General features: G+C 44.8%; 1 protein-coding gene across 1 annotated transcript in view; it reads left to right on the top strand.

Annotated features, from left to right (window-relative positions):
- The window catches only part of LOC124283059 (homeobox protein cut-like 1), a 126,562-nt gene that overhangs the window by 95,000 nt on the left and 9,097 nt on the right, over positions 1 to 22,465 (top strand). The window contains 8 exon segments of the mRNA XM_046719079.1: positions 4,769 to 4,817; positions 4,950 to 5,120; positions 7,981 to 8,162; positions 9,121 to 9,272; positions 10,784 to 11,362; positions 14,471 to 14,586; positions 16,528 to 16,606; positions 16,609 to 17,640. Of these exon segments, the coding sequence (XP_046575035.1) occupies positions 4,769 to 4,817; positions 4,950 to 5,120; positions 7,981 to 8,162; positions 9,121 to 9,272; positions 10,784 to 11,362; positions 14,471 to 14,586; positions 16,528 to 16,606; positions 16,609 to 17,640 (2,360 nt within the window).

The following is a 22,465-nucleotide window of genomic DNA, read 5'->3' on the forward strand; positions in this document are numbered from 1 at the left end:
GGGCCATGTTGGAGAATCATGTAATGTGAAATGTGGGATCATGTTAGGAGAATATGTAATGTGAAATGTGGGAGGGTCATGTTGGAGAATATGTAATGTGAAATGTGGGAGGGTCATGTTGGAGAATATGTAATGTGAAATGTGGGAGGGGTCATGTTGGAGAATATGTAATGTGAAATGTGGGAGGGGTCATGTTGGAGAATATGTAATGTGAAATGTGGGAGGGGTCATGTTGGGGAATATGTAATGTGAAATGTGGAGGAGGGGTCATGTTAGAGAATATGTAATGTGAACAGTGGGGCCGGTGAGGTAGGTCATGGTTAAAGAAGATCCGCTGATGGTTGAATGTGAAAGCCCATGTCTGGTGTCCCCACCGTGATGTTGCTGGGTCAAACTGTTAGTGAGAGGGCCATGTTGGAAATATGTAATGTGAAATGTGGGAGGGGTCCATGTTAGGAGAATATGTAATGTGAAATGAGGGAGGGGGCCATGTTGGAGAATATGTAATGTGAAATGTGGGAGGGATCCATGTTGGAGAATATGTAATGTGAAATGTGGGAGGGGCCATGTTGGAGAATATGTAATGTTAACAGTGGGAGGGGGGCCATGTTGGAGAATGTGAACAGTGGGAGGGGCCATGTTGGAGAATATGTAATGTGAAGTGGGAGGGAGCCATGTTGGAGAATATGTAATGTGAAATGTGGGAGGGGGCCATGTTGGAGAATATATGAATGAACAGTGGGAGGGGCCATGTTGGAGAATATGTAATGTGAACAGTGGGAGGGGCCATGTTGGAGAATATGTAATGTGAGTGGGAGGGCCATGTTGGAGAATATGTAATGTGAACAGTGTGAACAGTCATGTTTGGAGAATATGTAATGTGAACAGTGGGAGGGTCATGTTGGGAATATATATGTAATGGGCATGTTGGAGAATATGTAATGTGAAATGTGGGAGGGAGCCATGTTGGAGAATATGTAATGTGAAATGTGGAGGGAGGCCATGTGGAGAATATGTAATGTTAACAGTGGGAGGGGCCATGTTGGAGAATGTGAACAGTGGGAGGGGCCATGTTGGAGAATATGTAATGTGAACAGTGGGAGGGGCCATGTTGGAGAATATGTAATGTGAAATGTGGGAGGGGCCATGTTGGGGAATATGTAATGTGAACAGTGGGAGGGGCCATGTTGGAGAATATGTAATGTGAACAGTGGGAGGGGCCATGTTGGAGAATATGTAATGTGAACAGTGGGAGGGGCCATGTTGGAGAATATGTAATGTGAACAGTGTGAACAGTGGGAGGGGCCATGTTGGAGAATATGTAATGTGAACAGTGGGAGGGGTCATGTTGGGAATATGTAATGTGAACAGTGGGAGGGGCCATGTTGGAGAATATGTAATGTGAAATGTGGGAGGGGCCATGTTGGAGAATATGTAATGTGAAATGTGGGAGGGGCCATGTTGGAGAATATGTAATGTTAACAGTGGAAGGGGCCATGTTGGAGAATGTGAACAGTGGGAGGGCCATGTTGGAGAATATGTAATGTGAACAGTGGGAAATGTGAATGTAATGTGAAATGTAGGAGGGGCCATGTTGGGGAATATGTAATGTGAACAGTGGGAGGGGCCATGTTGGAGAATATGTAATGTGAACAGTGGGAGGGGCCATGTTGGAGAATATGTAATGTGAACAGTGGGAGGGGCCATGTTGGAGAATATGTAATGTGAACAGTGTGAACAGTGGGAGGGGCCATGTTGGAGAATATGTAATGTGAACAGTGGGAGGGGTCATGTTAGGGAATATGTAATGTGAACAGTGGGAGGGAGGCCATGTTGGAGAATATGTAATGTGAACAGTGGGAGGGGGTCATGTTGGGGAATATGTAATGTGTGAACAGTGGGAGGGGCCATGTTGGAGAATATGTAATGTGAACAGTGGGAGGGGCCATGTTGGAGAATATGTAATGTGAACAGTGGGAGGGGCCATGTTGGAGAATATGTAATGTGAACAGTAGGAGGGGCCATGTTGGAGAATATGTAATGTGAAATGTGGGAGGGGCCATGTTGGAGAATATGTAATGTGAACAGTAGGAGGGGCCATGTTGGAGGATATGTAATGTGAAATGTGGGAGGGGTCATGTTGGTGAATTAATGCAGTGAACAGTGGGAAGTGGTCATGTTGGAGGATAAACAGTGCAGACACAGGGAGGCATGGACAATAAATACTGTGAACCCATTCAGTGTAGTTCTTACCCATAGTTGATCCAGCCTCATGATCCAACTGACTCGTGTCACAACATTTTGACAGTGTTTGAGTGCCTGTCCAGATGAGATCAGGTAGACAGACCCAGACCCACTACACAGAGTACAGGCTGTCGTCATAAGCACTTAACTTTTTATCCCAACTAAAGCAGTCTCCGGGGACTGGTGGCCATTATGGAAGTTTCAACTCCTAAAACAAAATAAAAGAATGCTACGTGGTTCAACAACATTCATCAGTTTTTTATCTCAAAAGTCCTTCGGTTTAAAAACCACATAACAAACACAATGGAGGTTATGGGTTGTTGTGTGAATTGAAGACACACACATTGTTTGCTGAGGGCAGTGTGATGGAAAAATGTCAGCTTTTGACAAGAAACAATTTCACGCCGATCAAAGCTATTTTCCTTGCAACACTTTTTGATTATTGATTTTTAGTGATAGCATATCGTGAATAATTTGTCAAGTTGAATTAAAGATTAAAATCATCACAATCCCCACTAGCGATGTTTAACAAGCCTGTAATAAATTGTAACCTGTTGGGGAAATCTGTTGTGCAAACATGTACAATGGTTTTATCTTATTAGCAGACATTATCGACGCCTGATTGACGCATATGGCTGTCAGAGCTGCAGGCTGTAGGGTCTTGCTCACAGCTCGGGAGCAGCGCACTCTTTGTCAACACACGGCTATTGAACTGTGTAACTTACAGTAATCATACTGGCAACCTTTAAACAATTGCCTGAGATTTCCTGTTATAAGCAGAGTATCTTACATTGACAAGACAGTCACATACAGTGTGTGTCTTATTTGGCTGACGTTAGTAACTCGTCTCAATGCATAGTCTCAATGTGCTTTTGTAGTGGGGGTGAGACTAGTAACTCGTCTCAATGCATGGTATCAATGTGCCTTTGTGATGAGAATGACACTAGTAACTCGTCTCAATGCATGGTATCAATGTGCCTTTGTGATGAGGGTGAGACTAGTAACTCGTCTCAATGCATGGTATCAATGTGCCTTTGTGATGAGGGTGAGACTAGTAACTGGTCTTAATGCATGGTATCAATGTGCCTTTGTGATGAGGGTGAGACTAGTAACTTCGTCTCAATGCATAGTATCAATGTGCCTTTGTGATGAGGGTGAGACTAGTAACTTGTCTCAATGCATGGTATCAATGTGCCTTTGTGATGAGGGTGAGACTAGTAACTGGTCTCAATGCATGGTCTCAATGTGCCTTTGTGATGAGGGTGAGACTAGTAACTCTCAATGCATGGTCTCGATGTGCCTTTGTGATGAGAATGACACTAGTAACTCATTCTCAATGCATGGTATCAATGTGCCTTTGTGATGAGGGTGAGACTGGTAACTGGTCTTAATGCATAGTCTCGGTTTGCCTTTGTAATGAGGTAGGGGGAGACTAGTAACTCATTTCGATATTATCAGAGTGCCTATGTAATGGGAGTGACACAAGTACCTCCTTGCACATCATAGTATCAGAGTGCCATTGTAATGGAGGTGACACGAGTAACTCATTGCACATCATAGTATCAGAGTGCCATTGTGATGGAGGTGACACGAGTAACTCATTTCAAGCATATTCTCAGTGTGCATTTGTGATGGGGATGAGACTAGTAACTCGTCTTCAATGTGCCTTTGTTATCGGGTGACACTAGTATTTCGTCTCACTGCCTTGTTTTCAATTTTGCATTTCCCAAGTATCTTCTTGTTCGATTACCTTTGTTATTTCTTTGTCAATGTTGGTGTATTTGAGGAATGTTGGGAGCATATCTTAATTGAAAGCGGGAGTTAAGATCAATAACACTGAAGAACAGATAGATGCTGCAACTATGGTTCCATCCTTTACTGGATATTGATTCCTAACGGTATTGATCTTGAAATAATTGATGTGAGTATCAATATTTGTTGTAGATTAATTGACAATATCCATTATTCAGGAAACGTTAAACAGTTAGGATCTGATGTATCTATGGCTGACCAGCCTGCATCAATCTGTATTTAGACATTACCAGATACCTTCTGTTGCTAGGCAACCAGTTAACAAGGTATGAAGTGATTGACGCCATCTGATCAGGTATCGATCCTTGAGATCAATAAATCAATGATTTCAAGGCGTGAGCCAAGCTGTGATTGGTGGACTGGAATGTTATAGCTGGAAATCGACACAATCTCCCATCTCTTAATCTCAGGATTTGGATGAATTTACACAAAATTGACAAAGGGATGATTTCACTGCTGTCTATCACAGGATGGATTTGATGAAGAAATTATGTTTATTTGTGTTATTTGAAATACTCAACTTGTAGATAATGGTAATTGATTGTGTGATTAAAATTAATTTGTGACAGAGGGATAAATACCATGTTTTATTGATTTTGTACTTGTTAGTGATTATGGAGGAGCAATCAGACTGTTTGTGTCTCCAGTGAAGGAGAGTTCTTAGTCCTCTTTGTTACACAGTTTACCTTTATTCTGTTGTGCAATCTTTCAGGTCCGATGAGATGGACATGGTAATGGCAGATCTGGAGCGAGCCAATGAGGTAAGTCCATAGGAATTAAGTATATGAGTCGTTTCTGAAACGTAAGTTTTCTTTTAGTTAATAAACTTTTTTGTTTTGATTTTGAAGTTGTCTTTTGATGATGATGCTCATTATTATTATACTATGTTGTAGCGTGCTGCGGCAGCAGAACGTCACGTGGAGACATTGAAGACACATCTGGCATCGGCCAATCAGAACCTAGCACAGGCAGAGCACATGCAGACTGCACCTGATATGGAGCAGGCCATTGACATCCTGAAGAGATCCAACCTGGAGGTGGAGCTTGCTGCCAAGGAAAAGGAGGTGTGTAGACTGGTATCTAACTTGCACAACAAACACTGATATCTGACTGTTGTGGGACCCCAACTGATATCTGACTGTTGTGGTGCCCCAACTGATATGACTGTTGTGCTACCCCAACTGATATCTGACTGTTGTGCTACCCCAACTGATATCTGACTGGTGTGCTACCAAACAACTGACATCTGACTGTTGTGGGACCCCAGCTGATATCTGACTGTTGTGCTACCCCAACTGATATCTGACTGTTGTGTGACCCAAACTGATATCTGACTGTTGTGCTATCAAAACTGATATGTGACTGTTGTGCTACCCCAACTGATATCTGACTGTTGTGTTACCCCAACTGATATCTTACTTGCACAGCAAACACTGATATCTGACTGTTGTGTAACCCCAACTGATATCTTACTTGCACAGCAAACACTGATATCTGACTGTTGTGTGACCCCAACTGATATCTTACTTGCACAGCAAACACTGATATCTGACTGTTGTGTAACCCCAACTGATATCTTACTTGCACAGCAAACACAGATATCTGACTGTTGTGTGACCCCAACTGATATCTTACTTGCACAGCAAACACTGATATATGACTGTTGTGGAACTCCAACTGATATCTGACTGTGGTAGGACTCCAACCGATATCTGACTGTTGTGGAACTCCAACTGATATCTGATTGTTGTGGAGCTCCAACCGATATCTGATTGTTGTGGGACCCCAACTGATATCTGATTGTTGTGGAGCTCCAACTGATATCTGATTGTTGTGGGACTCCAACTGATATCTGATTGTTGTGGGACCCCAACTGATATCTGATTGTTGTGGGACCCCAACTGATATCTGATTGTTGTGGGACCCCAACTGATATCTGACTGTTGTGGACCTCCAACTGATATCTGACTGTTGTGGGACCCCAACTGATATCTGACTGTTGTGGAACTCCAACCGATATCTGACTGTTGTGGAACTCCCAACTGATATCTGACTGTTGTGGGACCCCAACTGATATCTGATTGTTGTGGAGCTCCAACTGATGTCTGACTGTTGTGGAACTCCAACTGATATCTGACTGTGGTGGAGCTCCCAACTGATATCTGACTGTTGTGGAGCTCCAACTGATATCTGACAGACCAGAACCATTGCTTATTCCAAGATTACTGCTTGACACTAATTATTCAACTTTTCTGCAACTCATTCCAACTGCTACTCAATATATTTTGGAAATTACCTCTCTGATGTTTCTGGCAAGGGAATATAACTGCTGTCCCAATGGAATATAGCTACTGTCTAGTTTGATTGTGTGCATTATTTTGTCAGTGTGGGATATAAGTATGTCATAAAGTGCCCTGCCAAAACTTTCACTGTACATTCATTTCCTGTGGATGTATTGAAGCCCTACTTTTTTCACCCCTCCATTCGTCTTTCTGACAGTTGGAGATTTAAGATGAACATGAAAAAGACATGAAATAATGGCAGGCTTTGATTGTACCAATGCAGACTGATGTATTGCTTCTCATAGTATCTGGCCTCAAAACTGTCTATCAGAAATCATTAAAACCGATCAAATTGACCTGAAAAACTTTGGTGACATCAATGAGTTTGGGCCAAAAAACGTATCATTAACTCAGGAGCTTGATTGATTGGAAGATTGATTGACGGGAGGCTATTGATCACAGTCGGTTACCATGGCAACGGTTCCTGGGGTGTTTTGAGATAAAGATTTGAAGTCAATAACGTGACTGTTGGATTGATCTTCGATTGGGTGATTGATTATGCACCATTGATCATGATGATTGATTTGAGTAATCAGTCAAGTTTGTCAGAGCAAGCTGTGACAATAGGGTTCCATAACATGCACTGGAGATGGGGCTTTGTCTTCAGTAGGCAGTTTACACTGGGCAGTGCAGTAGATGTTTGTTGGTTGAGTCAGCAGAGGTGTCTTATGAGGAAGGATGTCATGCTTGATGGCAGGATCCTGGATTAAGTTTTAATGGTTGCTGAAAACTAATGTATGGACTCACTTGGACTGGCCTACAATGTGACCTGTAATGCTGCAACTTTGGAAGATTGTTGGTGTGGGAGGTAGTTGGTGGAGCACTGGGATGGACTCGTAGGACAGGACAGGGGTTAGTATGTTACTCAATCCATGCAGCGTTGCCAGCATGGGCATCTTCATGGTGTGGTCAGGTGGGTATGTTGTTGATAGTATGGGTGGGACCTGTACAACTTGTGGTGTTGTCAGTTGTCTAGGGTAGTGCAATCATGGGACCTGCACAACTTGTGGTGTTGTCAGTTGTCTAGGGTAGTGCAATCATGGGACCTGCACAACTTGTGGTGTTGTCAGTTGTCTAGGGTAGTGCAATCATGGGACCTGTACAACTTGTGGTGTTGTCAGTTGTCTAGGGTAGTGCAATCATGGGACCTGCACAACTTGTGGTGTTGTCAGTTGTCTAGGGTAGTGCAATCATGGGACCTGTACAACTTGTGGTGTTGTCAGTTGTCTAGGGTAGTGCAATCATGGGACCTGCACACCATGTGGTGTTGTCAGTTGTCTAGGGTAGTGCAATCATGGGACCTGTACAACTTGACGTGTTGTCAGTTGTCTAGGGTAGTGCAATCATGGGACCTGCACAACTTGTGGTGTTGTCAGTTGTCTAGGGTAGTGCAATCATGGGACCTGCACAACTTGTGGTGTTGTCAGTTGTCTAGGGTTGTGCAATCATGGGACCTGCACAACTTGACGTGTTGTCAGTTGTGTACAGTATTGACAGCACAGGAAAAACAAAAACTGCTGTATTGTGAAGACTTGTAATCCTGTGGCTAATCAGATAGTTACATATTCATCTATACTTACAGATTGCCCAGCTGGTGGAGGATGTGCAGAGACTTCAGGCATCGCTGTCGAAGCTGCGAGAGTCGGCAGCCAGCCAGGTGTCACGGCTAGAGGAGGAATTGACCGCCAAGAACAAGGCATTCCGCCTGCTGGAGGAGAGAATCAAGTCTCAAGACGACTATGAAGAGATCAAGCGGGAACTGAAGTGAGTCCCCAGTAGAGCTGGGATGGGTAACTTGGGTCCTTGAGTCCGGTGGGTCCTGAGTATAAGTTTGGTACCTACTGTACTACCCGCACCCAGTCATGTGATACATTAAGATACGGTCATAACAATATAGTAAAATAAAAAGAGAACGGGACCACAGGTATGAATTTGTTATAACCATAGTTCATTATTCACATTTTGACTAAAATATACAGCCAGAGACTGGAAAAATCAACAAGTTTGTTATGTCTGCCAAAGTGTGTTCATTACAAACATACAGACATTCATTACTGTATAGTCCAATAGCAACAACAATGGTGACACAAGTCACTGATGTTCGCATTCTGTTTCTTTGATAAGTGACCCGTGAAGATCCGGGGTAGAATAGGTCTTCAGCAACCCATGCTTGCAACAAAAGGCGACTATGCTTGTTGTAAGAGGCGACTAACGGGATTGGGTGGTCAGGCTCGCTGACTTGGTTGTCACATGTCATCGGTTCCCAATTGCACAGATCGATGCTCATGCTGTTGATCACTGGATTGTCTGGTCCAGACACGATTATTTACAGACTGCTGCCATATCGCTGGAATATTGCTGAGTGTGGCGTAAAACTAAACTCACTCACTCTTAAATAAGTTTTAGTACCAGGGATAAAAAAGTAATGATAAGACTTCAGACAACTTCTGTGTTGCATCATTAGATTGTTTGATACATGTATCTAAATACTATTTGCCAGGGCTCTAGTACAACTAATTTTGTTCTTGAGAACTCTGGTGGGTACCCAGGGAGGGTAGGGTAATGTTGATCAATGTTGTAAAATTTGTCCCGTCCGATCCCTAGTAGCACACTGTAGTTGCTGCATCAAAGTCTGCAGGATTTTGTTCAGTCTCTACTGTTTATCATGTGATTGCTGGAATATTGCTGGTGTAAATCCTCACTAACTCCTTTGTTCTTGCAGCGTCATGAAATCGGTTGAGTTTGCCAGTCCGGAAGAAGAGGAAGGGGAGACAACTCAGTCATCCAAGTCACTTGAGATGCTTCTGCTGGAGAAGAACAAGACTCTACAATCAGAGAACACCCAACTGAAGGTGGCCAACGCAGACATCAAAGGTAGGACAGCTCTTTCTCTACAACCATCTTCATGTTGCCTTGTCTGATAAAGACTCACCATCTTCTTCCAAAACATGCTTCGGCAGATAGTTTGAGTGTTGATCAAGGCAGCATGAGGAGGGTGGTGGTAAGGAACTGGATTGACCTTTTGTCAAGAGCAATCCCGAGTCCTGCCAGCCTTATGTTCAGTATAGAAGTGATGCCCTGTGCTCCTTGGCCAGTTGGTAGTGGTTTTGTGCTTTTACTTTCTTTGTACTTTTTGTTGGCGTATTGTCAATCTGTTATTATTTATGATGACCACAGTTGTAGACTGTTTTAGCATCTGTGTGATTGTATTGGTTATGATTCAGGTGTTGCGATGGAAAGTGGTGAACATCGTTGCTGTCAAAGTGACAGCCACACAAAGAGGCTAACATGTTAGAGAACTACATCACTATACAGTAGATGGGTGATACGAGTAGTTTCATGCCAGGTCACTTTAGTACAGAAAGGAATACAAGTAGACACACACAACATCACTGGACAGTAGATGGGCGATACAAGTAATTTCACATCATATCACTTGATAGTTTAAACAAGTGTAGTCCAAAACAGCCTCCCTCAGCTCAGGTCATATGAGTATAGCCACACACCAGATCACTCCATAGTAGATAGGTGATATGGATCTATAGTCAACCTGCACTCATCGTACAGTGATAAATATAGGTTACTGTACATTCAAATGGGACAAGAAACTGTACTGTACAGGGTCTTTAGAGACACAAATTGATTTGGCTGTTGGGTCATATTAATTTGAGAACTAGAAACAGTTTGGTTTGTTGATGTGCACTTTCCCCTTCTTCTTGCACTAACTAATTCGTACAGACAAATCAATGCAAACATGCCACGCTGTACAACTCTTGTACATACAATTTTTTGCATCCTCCAGATGCTCTTCCTGTCATTAGGACAGTTGTTGTCCTGCTTTGTGAGGATCGATTTTGTCGCTCAAGACATCACTAGATTTTAGTGCTAGATCTCAATGCAATGCTTTCTTGCTACCATTCTAAATTCAAATTCCATGACTCTGCTCTCTCACCACCTGAATACACTGCTGCCGTCACTTTTACCCAAGATTGCCTCCCTTTGACGGAAGGCCACCTTTCATTCCGGGAACAATCTGCAAACCTGCGTGGGGCCCTCTCCCTGGGTGACCATTGTTACCGGCGTCCTCGTGTGCGTCGCTGTAAGAAAGGTGTATGTGCTCATGTCTCAGACATCCAAAGTTTCCCTACTTTTGGCCGCTATTGTCCCGTGACAAACAGTAAGCATACCGCATATAACATCAGGAAATTTGGTAGGACCAGCTGCTATATAAATGCTAATGGATTTAATTACCGATGACTGAAGATTGGCGGATGACGTGTGATCTACTGCATGCTCAGTGAACTTCTATCCCGACTGGCCGACTTGTACGTCCTAACCTCTGACCAGTATATTGAAGTCATGCGCATTCTACACCTTTCTTGCAGGGCCGCCTGACACACCCACTCCTCCTTCTCCAGCTGAAGATGTGCCCGACGGGGCCACCACCGTTCCCGAGGATTCCGCGGAAAAGTGCGTGGCACCTCTGAGACAAACGCCGTCATCACAAACCCCATCATTGGCCGACTCAGCTGCCGAGTCGCCCGTGTCAAACGGAGTCGCGGAAACTCCTCCTTCCACCACATCTCACTCTCTTGCCAGCCCTGACGCCCACCTCTTCCACCCCCCACCCTCACCATACTTTGCATATCCTAACAATCATATGAATACAGGCTTTCTATCCCCAAGTGTTGTCAAGACAGAAGGCAACACTCAACAAGGGGGCTTGGACACTACTTATGTTGCCAAAAATGTGCGCGAGCTCCTAAGCATACACAATATAGGGCAGAGACTGTTTGCCAAACATGTGCTGGGCCTGTCCCAAGGAACTGTCAGCGAACTTTTATCAAAGCCAAAATCGTGGGATAAGCTAACCGAGAAGGGTCGTGAATCGTACAGGAAGATGCATGGATGGGCGATAGACGAACGCAACATTTTGGCTCTCAAGGCCATCTCGCCCAAGAAAGGTAAGGCATGTGAGTATTGCTTTTTACTACTTTCGTTTCAACAGTTATCTTGAGTTGCATACATGTTCCATATTGAGTTTCTTAAGTTTGATTCTTGTTGTTTTGTGCCAAGTTGTGTTGTGACGGTGTTCTGGTATCTAGGCCTCATTGTTCCCATGTTAGATTTGCCCTGAATTGTAGCAATGGAAATGTAATGTTCGAGTCAGTTTGGAACATTTGCATAGAATCTGAATTGACTTCACATCAATGAATATTATCCGTATATTCAGGTTTCAGATAATTTCTCTCACTGTAGCTGTTACTAAATTCCCATGGTGATCCTGGGTCAGAATAGATTTCTAAGTGCTGATTCCCTGTGGCTAATCTTCGTTAGAAAAGGTCCCAGCAACCTCAGCTGGTCACAAGATCTGTGCTCTTGCTCAGTGAATCACTAGAATGTCTGGTCAAGACTGGTGCAGGTCGCTCTCATATAGCTGGACCCGTGAAGATCCAGGGTAGAATAGGTCTTCAGCAACCCATGCTTGCCACAAAAGGCGACTATGCTTGTCGTAAGAAGCGACTAACGGGATCGGGTGGTCAGGCTCGCTGACTTGGTTGACACATGTCATCGGTTCCCAATTACGCAGATCGATGCTCATGCTGTTGATCACTGGATTGTCTGGTCCACACTCGATTATTTACAGACCGCTGCCATATAGCTGGAATATTGCTGAGTGCGGCGTAAAACTAAACTCACTCACTTACTCACTCTTATATGGCTGAAATATTGCTAAATGTGGATTTAGAGAACAAACAAACCTCATATTTATTGTTAGAGCCAGCTAAAATGCAGATTGGGTGTTTGGGCCCTTTACCCAGATGGCATTTGTCTGTGCTCATGCTATCAGTCATTGCTTATTTCTTTGGTATGGAGCACTGGAAGCAGAGTGAATGAGTGAGTAAGTTGTTTGCCTCTTTTAGCAATATTCCAGCAATATCAAAAGAAATGGGTTTCACACATTTTACCCATGTGGGGTATCGAACCCAGCTCTTCGGCGTGACAAGCAAACACTTTAACAATTAGTCTACCTCACCGCCCTACTGAAAGCAGAATCATCAAAGGTGCTGGGATTCACTGAGCAAATTTGAGTCTCTTGTGCACGCCAGAAACTTGGGTTTAATTCCCGGTTTGCCCAGTTTTGGTTTCAAGGCGCATCAGCACCATACCTGTGCTCATGGGTTTTACCTGAGTGGTTACCTGTCTGTGATGCTATCAATTGGGACTTGCCTCGCACAGCAGGCTTGACATCAAACCCAGCTCACTCACTATTATAAGTGAGTGAGTGAGTATGGTTTTACACTGCGTTTAGCAATATTTCAGCAAGGTAACGACAGAGCACACCAGAAATAGAGTTCACACATTGTACCCATGTGGGCAATCAAACCTGGGTTTTTGATGTTACAAGCGAACAATGTAACCACCAGGCTACCCCACCGCCCCTATTTAGTGTATACGTCCGCCCGGAGAGCGGAAGGTCGCGGGGTTCGATCCCCGACCGCGTCATACCAAAAGACCTTTAAATATGGTACTTGTTGGTCCCTGCCTGGCTCTCGGCATTAATGGGTACAACAAGGACTGGTCGGCTCGGAGTCAGTATAATGTGTCTGAGTGGGGTATTCATGCTTCACTGCAGCATGGTATCTCAGTGGGCTAGCACTATAAAACCAGCTTAAGTCTGGGCTAGTACAAGCAGCTGCACATACACATACACACGCATGCATGTCGTCATATGAGTGAAATATTCTCAAGCATGACGTTAAACCCAATTTCACCTCACCTCACCTATTTAGTGTATACAGAGTGCCACAATACTCTTGAAATTGAACAGTTTTCACCCTTCACTTCTCAGAATTCAGCTTATGTTTCCAGTATCACATAGGTCCTTGATATTGTCCTTGACTGAGTCCTTGGTCTAGTTGTATTGTACTGTGGGTAGATCTTGCATGACAAACTGGCCTTCACAAAAACTCTGTTTGTGTTCATTTTTTCAAGTTTGATATCTCTTTTATAATTCATTTCACCATGGTAACAACAAAAGCATTTTCATCATCTATGGATAGTTTTGTTGTACAGCAAGATCTTTTTTGGACACACAAACTTTGTGTCAGACATCGTCTTGTTGGTTTAGGACACTTGACTAATTGCTGGTAATATTTACTACCCTACATATCACTCTTAATGAGATGGGGGCGGTGGGGTAGCCTAATGGTTAAAGCGTTGGCTCGTCATGCTGAAGACCCAGGTTCGAATCCCCACATGGGTACAATGTGTGAAGCCCATTTCTGGTGTCCCCACCTTGATGTTGCTGGAATATTGCTAAAAGCGGCGTAAAACCAAACTCAGTCAGTCTTAATGAGATGTTGTTGGTTAAACTATGAAGCATAAGTCAGATATTAGTTGATGTTTGAAGATCACCCGTGAGGCCTCATAGTATTATAAGTTGGTTTTCAATTCTTTTTCATGTAAAATTCAGAGGAATTATATTTTAAAATTTAAACAAGCAGTTTTAAGTTAAACAGTACAGTGTACGTTTTGACATAGCATGATACCAGAAAATAACTGATATTTCAAATTTATGATTAAACATTTTCATGTGGTTTCTTCACTATAGGTCTTGTTTAGATTACATGTTTTTTTGTTTTTTTCATTTCAACTATTTGAACTCAGGAATGGTCAAAAGTCAAATAATTCATATATTTATGTATTTTTAATGTTAGTTGGTCTTGAAAACAACTGAAAAAAACCCAACCCATGTGCTGTTTACATAGTATATTTTAGGAACAATGTAGTTTGGCTATTTTTTATGGTGCTTTCTTGTCACACAAATCCATACCAAATTAACACACCATTTCAGTTTTGTTAACCATATTGCTAGTTGACAATAGAAAATAAAAGCATTCAATTTTCAAAAATTGAGAAAGGAACTATGGGAAGGGCTGCATCTATAAGAGAAGGATTGTGTTTGGTAATCTTGAAGTGTTTGTTACTGGTGAAATGATATTGATTGTGTACATGTGTGATACATGTCAGTGTAAGGGACACTTGTAACAATCCTGGTCCTGTTGCAGGTTCACAACCCCTAGTGTCAACTGTTCCCAAAGAGGACAATGCGACAGAAGATCGCATCAACCAGATCCTTAATGAGGCACAGGCTGCCATGCACATGAAGCAAAGCCTTGAGCAGGTAATGACAACAGGGTTATAGACAGGTACATACAGGACAAACTGTAGTAGATGACTCACTGGATGGATTCGGGAACCCCAGACACAGACAGACACACTCTGGACAAGATATAATAGATAGATTCATAGACAGATTCAGGCACCTCAGATACAGACAGGCACCTCAGATACAGACAGGCACACTCTGGACAAGATATAATAGATGGATTCATAGACAGATTCAGGAACCTCAGATACAGACAGGCACCTCAGATACAGACAGGCACACACTGGATGCACTCACTCCCCAAACACAGACAGGCACACACTGGATGCACTCACACTCCCCAAACACAGACAGGCACACACTGGATGCACTCCGCACCCCAAACACAGACAGGCACACACTGGATGCACTCACACATCCCAAACACAGACAGGCACACACTGGATGCAATCAAACTCCCCAAACACAGACAGGCACACATTGGATGCACTCACACACCCCAAACACAGACAGGTACACACTGGATGCACTCACACACACCAAACACAGACAGGCACACACTGGATGCACTCACTCCCCAAACACAGACAGGCACACATTGGATGCACTCACGCTCCCCAAACACAGACAGGCACACACTCGATGCACTCACACTCCCCAAACACAGACAGGCACACACTCGATGCACTCACGCTCCCCAAACACAGACAGGCACACACTCAATGCACTCACACACACCCAAACACAGACAGGCACACACTGGATGCACTCACGCTCCCCAAACACAGACAGGCACACACTCGATGCACTCACACATCCCAAACACAGACAGGCACACACTCGATACACTCACTCCCCAAACACAGACAGGCACACACTGGATGCACTCACACTCCCCAAACACAGGCACACACTGGATGCACTCACACATCCCAAACACAGACAGGCACACACTGGATGCACTCACACTCCCCAAACACAGACAGGCACACACTGGATGCACTCACACACCCCAAACACAGACAGGCACACACTGGATGCACTCACACACCCAAACACAGACAGGCACACACTGGATGCACTCACACACCCCAAACACAGACAGGCACACACTGGATGCACTCACACACCCCAAACACAGACAGGCACACACTTGGATGCACTCACACACCCCAAACACAGACAGGCACACACTGGATGCACTCACACACCCCAAACACAGACAGGCACACACTGGATGCACTCACACACCCCAAACACAGACAGGCACACACTGGATGCACTCACACACCCCAAACACAGACAGGCACACACTGGATGCACTCACACTCCCCAAACACAGACAGGCACACACTGGATGCACTCACACACCCAAAACACAGACAGGCACACACTGGATGCACTCACACACCCCAAACACAGACAGGCACACACTGGATGCACACACACTCCCCAAACACAGGCAGGCACACACTGGATGCACTCACACACCCAGAACACAGGCAGGCACACACTGGATTCACTCACACACCCCAAACACAGACAGGCTCATCCAGGGCAAAATATTATAGATGGACTCATTGGACAGACTTTGGCACAACAGACACAGAGATACAGATGACATGACAGACAAAGAGAGATGGACAGACTTGAACCTACTCAAATAATACATGACCTTGAAACAGACAGAATAGGCCGACAAAAAGACAGACTGAGATAAAACAGGCGCAAATGAAACAGACGAAAGACACACAGGTTCAGACACCAGACAGATTCAGACAGTATAAGTGAACTTTAATTTGTAGAAATGTCCTGTTTAACATGGACTTAGCAGCAGATATGATTGAAGGAGTTGCAGCTTCAACAACAGACTTAGTTCCCTGACCCCAGTAATGATTACGTAAATCTAAAGCATGTGTTTCCTATTGTTTACACCATCCACTTTGTTTGTTTCAGCAACAAGTTGCGAACGCGGTTGTGACAAGCATCTACCAGCGTGAACTGTCGAAGATGGTTGGGTCGGAACGCGATACCCAAGCGCCCCACCTACACCAGTCTCTTCCTCCAAACCCCATAGAGATAGTGAGAGCACACGGCGGAGTTTGGATGGGGGTCGCACATCGCGGAACTCTACCAGTTCCATTGAGAGTGAGGCATCTGCCCAGGAGATGGTTGCAAGGATATACAGACAAGAGCTGGAGAAACTGGCTCGGGCTGCAGAAAGTCCGGGAAACATTGCTGCCAGTTCCATGTACCAGCAGGAGCTGGCTCGGATTGCCCACCAGGCTCAAATCACCAACCTGCACAGCCCCATGAGTGCACATGACCAGCCGAGCTCTGCAGATGGACAGAACGGTTTCAGTGTGAAAGCGGAACCGCCTGACAGTACATCGGATGACACTACATCTCACATCAACAACTGTGGACCAATCGATCTCAGCAAACCGCATAACTCACCTCCCTCATCTACATCCTCCTCTTCGGATACGCCTCACTCCGACTCACGCCATGCAGGAAGTGCCTTCTTTCTTGTCCGCCCACGCATGAATGGGCATGACAGTTACGAAAACCCCCACTTTGCCCAGTACGGACCCCATGCTGAGAGCCTATCGCCGCTCCAACGCATGCAGAATATAGCGAACTCACTCAGCTCACGCCCAAATCTCAATGTGCCAACATCAAAGCCTCTCCGAGCAGTGCTGCCACCCATAACACAAGAACAGTTTGACAAATATTCTAATGTGAACACTGATGAGTTGGTGAAAAAAGTGAAAGAGACACTTAGTCAGTACTCTATAAGCCAAAGATTGTTTGGTGAGAATGTGCTGGGACTCTCACAAGGCAGTGTTAGTGACTTGCTTGCCCGCCCCAAACCGTGGCACATGTTGACACAGAAGGGGAGAGAACCCTTCATCCGCATGCAGATCTTCCTGGAGGATGCCGAGGCCATCCCCAAACTGGTGGCGTCGCAGTACCGTATCCCCCCGGACAAGCTGATGCGGTCCCAGTGTCCGAACGTGCAGGAGTCAGGGGTGCCAGTGCCAATGCCGATGCCCGTCTCCATGGCAGGTACGTGTCTGTCTGTCCACCATTAGCTAGAGCCTGGATTTGTAGTCAGTTGTAGATAGTATAAGAGTAGCTTGCATGATGATTCATGGTGATATGTTTTCTATTCTTCATGCAATACTATGAGCAGATGATGCAAAGAGATTGTTTTCATGTTAGCATTGGATGTTTTATCTATGTGAAACAGTTGATCTAGGAGATAATGGTAGGTATCTGTAAGCTGTACTCACCTCCCTGTTAGGAGAGTGGATCTGACAGGGGAGGTAACTGTGTGACTGCACGTGTTGAGTTGTAGCAAATCCTGATTAGCAACCTTCCTTATCCTCAGACTCTAGTTGATCTGATCCTTCTGCTCCTCTTGCTCCATCCTGTCTCACTGACCTCTGATAACAAGGGGTATTCACTAAAAGGTGGTCAGGACTGAACTAGGGCCTTAGTCAGCTTTGGTCAATATTTGGATCAACATCATCGTATTTATGATATAATTAAACACAGCAAAATTTGTTCTTCAATGTGCTCTTTTTATTTCATAGATCATATTTGGGTATCTTGGACTGTTTTCGGAAAACCATGATTTGTGAAAATCTAGTAAAACCAAATATAGTCTCTTTTTTTCTGTATTATGATGTAGAAATAAATTCTGATTATTATTTAAAGCATTTTCATGTTAGATAATGATGATAAAATTGAAACCTGTATTACGTTTACAATAGTATTTTTTAGTCTTTTTTTTTTCACTGACCCATAAAAACAGTCAGGAATATGTGTTTTATCACATCAGCAGCAGTATAACTGTGAATCACCATCACATCCCATGAGAGGCAGAGCAAGAGCAGCACAAGGAACAGATCTGATAATTTATGAATCTCTCTTTGCTTGTAACATAGTTTTTGTTTCTCCTCTTATTTTTGTTCTTTAGATATTTTGCATTATGTTCACTTGAGAATTCTTCATTCACTTTCTGTCATCATATCCATTTCTCCATCATTCATCGGTCATCCATTGTCCATCACCTGCCCACGTGTAATCTACGCTTGTCTAACTCGCTGACACCTGCTTCTACCACAGCGATCCCGGGGTTGTGCTTCAGTTCGTAGGTTTAACTTATATATCGCATCCTAACACAAAGGGGTGGTGGGGTAGCCTGTGGGTTGAAGTGTTTGTTCGTCGTGATGAAAATCTGGGTTCGAGTCCCTTCATGGATGTGATGTCTGGAATATTGCTGAACGCTGAGTAAAACCATCAGTAAGAATGATTAGAGGGTCTGGGGTCCTGAAACCTAATTCTACAAGACCTCAGTGTTCAGGTCCATTTCAGTGGCTTTTGGTCTGTTCTCAAAGACCATCTTCCCTTCAAATATACTGAAACAAAAGGAAAGTTTCCACACTTGATTTTGGACTGTTAGCTAAACTTGTTGGTTCATTTCACATTTATGCAGTAAGAAAAGGGGGTGTAGGCTGGTATTCTTGCTTTGTGGCTTAGTGGACACTCTGTCGGGTTGTCACAGAAACTAAAGAGATTCAGTAATTCGATAAGTAACAAGTTGTAATGTTTATTACCTGATTTAATTCATGTAGTTCTGGTAGAGAACCAAGTATAATATGATCTCCATTTGTGATACCTGGTATCTTTCGAGAAGGGAAATTTATTCTAATGACCTATACATAATCATCAGTGCTGTTGACAAAATTTAGTGTGACGTTTTGAAGTAACAAGCAGTATGAAATAAAATTGTCCTGCATCAACGTGCAGTACACAAGTAGCTGATAATACAAACAATGTTTACAGTAGGCTGATAACTGCACTTGTGTTTTTGGGTCGGATAATGTCGTCCATCGTTGGGGGTTAAGTTCCATTCTTCAAGCTGCCAGTATAACCACATCACCATTGTAGAGTAGGCCCCTTCATTACAGTATCAGCATGTCTCATCCTTCAGTTGCCCATACTAATACCTGCAGTACTCTCTAGCCTCTCCTGCTTCTTACTGGCCCCACAGCTTCTCCTTGTTCCCACCTCTGGGCCACTCATGTGTCATCCCTTCTTCTTGCTTCATCATCAACACCACCACCACCACTACCACTACCACAACTACTTGTTCCCACCTCTCGGCCACTCACATGTCATATCTCTTCCTTCACCACCACCACCACTACGTCACCTTCCCCTTCACCATTGGGGTCAGCATACCAACACCAACACCAACACCACCACCACTACGTCATCTTCCCCTACTCCCCTTACCGCTAACAGTTGTCATGTCATCTTGGTTGTCCATGGAGTCAACCACCAACTACAACTGCCCTTCAACTGTATGTCATGTAATGCTACACAGCAACCATCCCAACATCACGATCACCTCCACATGATCTCCTTGTACGTCACCACCTACATGACCACCACACTTGCCCCCAACTGTTGTGTCATCTGGGTTGTCTGGGTCAAACACCAACACCTACTGCCCTTCAACTGTATCCACATTCACCACCTACATGACCACCACACTTGCCCCCAACTGTTGTGTGGTCTGGGGTCTAACACCAACACCTACTGCCCTTCAACTGTATCCACATTCACCACCTACATGACCATCACACTTGGCCCCAACAGTTGTGTCATCTCGGTTGTCTGGGGTCAAACACCAACACCTACTGCCCTTCAACTGTATCCACATTCACCACCTACATGACCATCACACTTGCCCCAACTGTTGTGTCATCTCGGTTGTCTGGGGTCAAACACCAACACCTACTGCCCTTCAACTGTATCCACATTCACCACCTACATGACCACCACCTTGCCCCTTTAACTGTTGTGTCCATCTGGGTTGTCTGGGGTCCACCACTACACTGCCTTCAACTGTATCCACATTCACTACATGACCACCACACTTCCCCCCAACTGTTGTGTCATCTCGGTTGTCTGGGGTCAAACACCAACACCTACTGCCCTTCAACTGTATCCACATTCACCACCTACATGACCACCACACTTGCCCCCAACTGTTGTGTCATCTGGGTTGTCTGGGGTCAAACACCAACACCTACTGCCGTTGTGTCATCTGGGTTGTCTGGGGTCAAACACCAACACCTACTGTCCCTCAACTGTATCCACATTCACCACCTACATGACCACCACGCTTGCTCCACCACACTTGCCCCCAACTGTTGTGTCATCTGGGTTGTCTGGGGTCAAACACCAACACCTACTGCCCTTCAACTGTATCCACATTCACCACCTACATGACCACCACACTTGCCCCCAACTGTTGTGTCATCTGGGTTGTCTGGGGTCAAACACCAACACCTACTGCCCTTCAACTGTATCCACATTCACCACCTACATGACCACCACACTTGCCCCCAACTGTTGTGCCATCTCGGTTGTCTCTAGTCAAACACCAACACCTACTGCCCTTCAACTGTATCCACATTCACCACCTACATGACCACCACACTTGCTGCCCAAACACCAACACCTACTGCCCTTCAACTGTATCCACATTCACCACCTACATGACCACCACACTTGCCCCAACTGTTGTGTCATCGGGTTGTCTGGGGTCAAACACCAACACCTACTGCCCTTCAACTGTATCCACATTCACCACCTACACCTACTGACCACTCACATTCTTGCCCCTAACTGTTGTGCCATCTGGGTTGTCTGTCTGGTCAAACACCAACACCTACTGTCCTCAACTGTATCCACATTCACCACCTACATGACCACCACACTTGCTCCCCAACTGTTGTGTCATCTCTCGGTTGTCTCTGGTTGTCTGACCACCACACTTGCTTCCCAACTGTTGTCAAACACCAACACCTACTGCCCTTCAACTGTATCCACATTCACCACCTACATGACCACCACACTTGCCCCCAACTGTTGTGCCATCTCGGTTGTCTGGGGTCAAACACCAACACCTACTGCCCTTCAACTGTATCCACATTCACCACCTACATGACCACCACACTTGCCCCCAACTGTTGTGCCATCTCGGTTGTCTGGGGTCAAACACCAACACCTACTGCCCTTCAACTGTATCCACATTCACCACCTACATGACCACCACACACCTTGCCCCCCAACTGTTGTGCCATCTGGGTTGTCTGGGGTCAAACACCAACACCTACTGCCCTTCAACTGTATCCACATTCACCACCTACATGACCACCACACTTGCCCCCAACTGTTGTGTCATCTGGGTTGTCTGGGTCAAACACCAACACCTACTGCCCTTCAACTGTATCCACATTCACCACCTACATGACCACCACACTTGCCCCCAACTGTTGTGTCATCTGGGTTGTCTGGGGTCAAACACCAACACCTACTGCCCTTCAACTGTATCCATTCACCACCATGACCACCACACTCCTCCACTGGGTTGTCTCTTGGGTCAAACTGCTTCTACTGCCCTTCAACTGTATCCACATTCACCACCTACATGACCACCTACTGCCCCAACTGTTGTGTTGCATCTGGGTTGTCTGGGGTCAAACACACCAACACCTACTGCCCTTCACTGTATCATTCACCACCACCATGACCACCACACTTGCAACTGTGTCATTGTATTGTCTTTGGGTCAAACACCAACACCTACTGCCCTTCAACTGTATCCACATCTCACCACACCACACCACCACACTTGCCCTAGATAAAACATACTGCCTTCAACTGTATCCACATTCACCACCTACATGACCACCACACTTGCTTTAACTGTTGTGCCATCTGGGTTGTCTGGGTCAAACACCAACACCTACTGCCCTTCAACTGTATCCACATTCACCACCTACGCTGACCACCACACTTGCTGCCCCAA

The sequence above is a fragment of the Haliotis rubra genome, unplaced genomic scaffold (genome assembly GCF_003918875.1).
Source record: "Haliotis rubra isolate DU_JTF1 unplaced genomic scaffold, ASM391887v1 Scf309, whole genome shotgun sequence".
In the NCBI taxonomy this organism is placed as follows: Eukaryota; Metazoa; Mollusca; class Gastropoda; order Lepetellida; family Haliotidae; genus Haliotis; species Haliotis rubra.